General features: G+C 33.4%; 1 protein-coding gene across 1 annotated transcript; it reads right to left on the bottom strand.

Moving 5' to 3' along the window:
• Positions 1–766: 766 nt before the first annotated feature.
• Positions 767–4,339, bottom strand: LOC110666653 (rust resistance kinase Lr10-like). Its single transcript, XM_058143846.1, has 4 exons — positions 3,585–4,339; positions 3,428–3,454; positions 2,206–3,334; positions 767–1,047 (listed from the first exon to the last, which is right to left on the bottom strand). The coding sequence occupies exons 1-3, from the start codon at positions 4,276–4,278 to the stop codon at positions 2,220–2,222; spliced, it is 1,836 nt and encodes a 611-aa protein (XP_057999829.1). The 5' UTR covers positions 4,279–4,339; the 3' UTR covers positions 767–1,047; positions 2,206–2,219.
• Positions 4,340–4,827: the final 488 nt, after the last annotated feature.

Here is a 4,827-nt window from a genome sequence, read left to right on the forward strand (position 1 = left end):
CCTCACTGACATAATTTCTTTTTAGTTCCTCACAAATATAATTTTACCTACAAAACAAAGCAAAATTACAAATTAACTCAAAAATTGACAATTATGAAAAATTATATAAATAACTAATAAAATTAGCTAAAAATGACTAACAAATAAATGAAATGGCCATGAAATTAAACCTAAATGACTATGCAAAATGCATGTATCAATCTATCACTATAAATACGTTTTCATTAGTATTTTTATAAATAATATAACTAATGAAGGGTATTTTTGACAATCTCAATTTCCCTCCTTCCCACTTTTATAAATATTATAGATGTATAATGAATAAGAACAATGTTGATGCTGGTTTGAAAGGAACCAATTTTCTTTATGTGCAAGTTAAAAAGGAAAGTTTAAAGAAGCTACCCCACGGACAAACTTAACAAATAGGAAATTATTGTCTAGATTCAATTCACTATGGAGCTAATACAAAAAATGTATGGTCAGCCTATTTATTAAATACTTGAATCTCACATATTTGTATGTTAAGTACATGGTGTGAGAAAAATCTTTAATAGATATGGTTTATTGTATACAATATGAGATAATATGAAATAAATGCCATATTGGAGTTAGGGTTTGCAATGACTCGGTTTAATTAGGCCAAAATTAAAGCCACTATTTTTTTTTCTTTTTTTTTTTTTTAGGAGGGGAATAAGGATGTGGGGGCTTGAACTGGATCAAGCTAGGCATGGCACCAATTGCATATTGAACTTCACAACTTTCAAAAAAAAAAAAAGGAATGAAATTGAAGTGGCTTCTTATGCTTGCAACAATCTTACAAATGATACGTCAGAAACAATCCAATAACACTATTTGCATATGGTTACAAGTATAACATAACTGCACACAGCAGCATAAGCTTCAAGTCTGCAAAGAAAGCTTAGAATCTAATGCCATTTGAAATATGTGAGGCAATGAAAATGAAAATTATGGTGTGGTGAAGTCTCATTCTTGTGAGGCTTGCAGCTGACGTGCCACCTGCTGTTGGGACTGTCTTAGAACTGCCGCCTGGATGGAATAAACGATCATCAGAATGTTAAATTGGAGAAACAAAATTATGTACACAGCAATGTATTGGTATTAATTTTTTTCCTTTGCCACACAGCTAATTTCTATTTTTTTTTCAATGTCAAAACAAGTATCCTGTCAACTCAAATTAGGATTCTGTGAAGGGAAAATGCCATACAGAGCACTCGGAATTTTGGAAAATAAGCAAATTCGATCTGCAAACTTGAAATTTGGTAGAAATTAACATTCTGAGAAGCTCAACCATTCTTGGTACTTGGAAAGTCAAATTTCTTATTATAGGCATATATAAATAAAAAGGTCAACATTGTGTAGCTCGTTTGTTTTAACAACCCATAATTTTATGATATGAGGAGTGATGAAGTGTTAATTTGACAATCTCCTTCCAAGTTTATGATTTTGAACTTAGGATTGTTTGATTCTGATTTTAGGTCTGCAATAATTCTGTTTCTGGGTACACTAAAGCTTTTCTTGCATTATCTATTGTCTACAAGCAATTCAGAATAATAAAATTTTCAATTGATCATGGTGTGCTGATCATTGATCACTGAGCAAGTACACATAAAGCAACTTCTATAAAATGTCTCCCTTCATTTAAAAAAATAAATAAATGAAATAACCATCTCACTCACATGGCATCTATATTGTAACCAAACTTTAAGGTACCTTCACAGCTAAACCACTGAGAGTGCTCATGAAAAAATTGAATTTAAGTTCTGGGATTTTGATATCTAAATGGAAAAACTAATTCTTAAAGTAAACAGAGTAGAAAGGCTTTGAAATCCATTCAGCAAAATCTCAATAACGACTGTAGTGTCCCATATCAGTTGATGGGATTTGAGATTGCATGCTAAATTTACTCAAAAATTTCCCAGAGGTAATACATGTGTGCAGCACATTAACACTAAAACGTTTGCATTAGCTTCAGTTCGATCTATGAGCTCTGCTGGTAGACAGGTTATCAAAACCTCATCAGCAACTTACCAAGGAATGAGATGTAATTGCAAAATTTTAGGTAAAAACAATTATTGTAATCGCAATCAGTGTGGTTTTGCATAGCATACTAATTATTCTCATGTTACAGTACATAGGTAGATTAAGAAAGTGACAACTAGTTAGCCAAACACTAGAACAGATTACCTCAATTTATGATTTTACTCTGCCTCTGAGATGACCTCCAACTCTTGGAGAAGTCGTTTCCCTGGTGTTCTTGCCTTTGTTTTTGTTGGAACTGAAGAGCTAAAAGGATTGGGAGGTATTGGTATATTCTCTCCTTCCCCTTCCAACATATGAACAGCAACTTTCATTGAGGGGCGATCCGCTGGGTTCCACTGAATGCACCAGAGCCCCACAGTTGCCAGTTTCTTCGCAATTTTAGTATCTCCCTCTTCCTCAATTTCAAACCTAAGGTCTTCTCCTTCTTCTAAAAGATTATAAATCCATTCTGGGAAGTATATTTGCTGATCATTTTCTTCCGCTACATCAACAATTTTCCTTCCTCCAACCATTTCTAGCACTAACATCCCAAAGCTATAAACATCCGACTTGTAGGAAACATTCCCAAAGTTCCTTGAGAACACTTCAGGTGCGATATAGCCAATGGTCCCTCTAGCCGTTGTCATGGACACTGCACTCTGATCCTTAGCACAAAACTTAGCCAATCCAAAATCTGAGATTTTGGGATTGAAGTCGTGATCAAGCAGGATGTTATGCGGTTTGATATCAAAGTGGAGGATTCTCTGATCACACCCCTGATGAAGATATTCAATTCCTTTAGCGATGCCGAGAGCAATATCTTCCAGCCTTTTCCAGCCAAGGAAACGGTTCTTGGTGTCTGCTGAAGAGATGAACTTCTGTAGAGAATCATTTGGCAAGTACTCATAAACTAGAGCTCTTCTAAACCCGTCAGCGCAGAATCCAATCAAACGAACCACATTGACATGGTGGATTTTACCTATTGTTCCAACTTCATTTATGAACTCCTCACCATTTCCTTTGGAGCTGTTGAGGACTTTAACAGCTACCAAAATTTCGTCAGATAGCTTTCCTCTGAACACAGTTCCATAAGCTCCTTGGCCCAATTCGTCTTTGAATTGGTTAGTCATCCTCTTAATATCATCATAGGAATATCTAGTAGGCTTGAAAGATTTATAGTCATCCAAAAATTTTTCAATCTTAGACTGATATTGTCTTTCCATTTTGTTGAACCTATATCTGCGATAGAGTAGGATGGCTGCTACTACAAGAAGGATTGAACCTAAAATTACACCTGTGAACATATAAACATTCCTAGTTAAGAAAACCCATCTTCTACATAACTAATGAACCATTTATAAAAGTGGAGATAGAGTAGAAAGCTAACCTGTTTCTATAAATTTGGTTGTTGCCCCTAAAAAAAATTAAAAAAAAATTTATGGCATCATTAGATTTTCCTGTTCAGAATTCATTTATAAAATAAATTCCATGAAATTTTATGTAATTCATTTATATCAAGCAAAAACAAAGTAATACATAATTACCTTTATGTGGCTTGAGCATGCCGTAGCACTGAGTTTCAGATGTAGTGTCGTTGCTCTTCAATCTGCAGTACTTGCCTTTTACTTCACAATGTTTACACTTGGGATTGTACCAACTCAAACCAAGAATTGTTTCCTCGGAATAGAGAGAATGATATGGCACTGGTGAAATATCATGTATCTTAGTGCAAGACAACCAATCGTAACCAATAGTACTATCTGAGTCAACGGCATAGACTTGATATTGTGAACTACTAAGGCAGGGGATTGGGAGATAACCTCCTTTTGAAGAGCAATTGAATAAGGTGTTTTCGTCGGCATAATCCCCCTTAAGATAGAAGGGAGAAACAGAGAGATTGAAGTTCAAAAGCCTTCTTGGAAGGCAACCTTCTGGATCGTTAGCATAAATAACTTGAGATTTATAGTCAATTTTTTGGATGAAGAGTTTCCATGAAGTCGTAAGCTCCAGAACAGTATCGTTCTTCTCTGAGCAAGAAAGATGAAACTCAGATTGAGGATATCCACAGTGGAGTGGTTGCCTGCCTTTGATTCGGAAGGGAAATCGAACGGCTGGGCCGTAGCTCCCACATGTTGATGTATTGCAGTCATTAACACATAATCCATGATCTACAATGAATATAACGAACCAGAAGAAGCAAATCAAAGATACATTCATTTCTTTTGAATTATTAGCCATTGCTATATCCACGAAATTATTTGTATAACTTTTGCTTCCTCTCCAGTAAAGTGAGCAACGAATATTTTTCTTCCCATTTATAATACTACATAAATATCTAGGCTTTCATTTTTTTTACCTTTTGTTATTGACTATAAAATAAATTATACGAAAATAGTAAATTGTGGCAACGTCACTGGTGACGGATGCATTATTAATAAAATATATTTTCATAAATTATCAATTAAATATATATAAAATTAGATTGATTTGAATTTCAAAAAGTCAGTTCTAATTAAATTTGGGACAAATTATGTATTATTTTTTTAATAATATTTATATGACAAATTATGTAAATATTACCATTATATTCTAAGGATATACTTACAAAAATTAAAAGATTATTCCATATATTTATTTTTGTAATAAATAATTAAACATAATTTTATATACTTTCTAAAAAATAATAATATATATATTTATAATTAAGTTGTCTCATAATCCTATAAATATATAAATCAATTCAAATGTCGATTTATTAATTAATTCACTGGTCCATATGAATCAAGT

The sequence above is a fragment of the Hevea brasiliensis genome, chromosome 1, assembly GCF_030052815.1.
Source record: "Hevea brasiliensis isolate MT/VB/25A 57/8 chromosome 1, ASM3005281v1, whole genome shotgun sequence".
Lineage (NCBI taxonomy): Eukaryota > Viridiplantae > Streptophyta > Magnoliopsida > Malpighiales > Euphorbiaceae > Hevea > Hevea brasiliensis.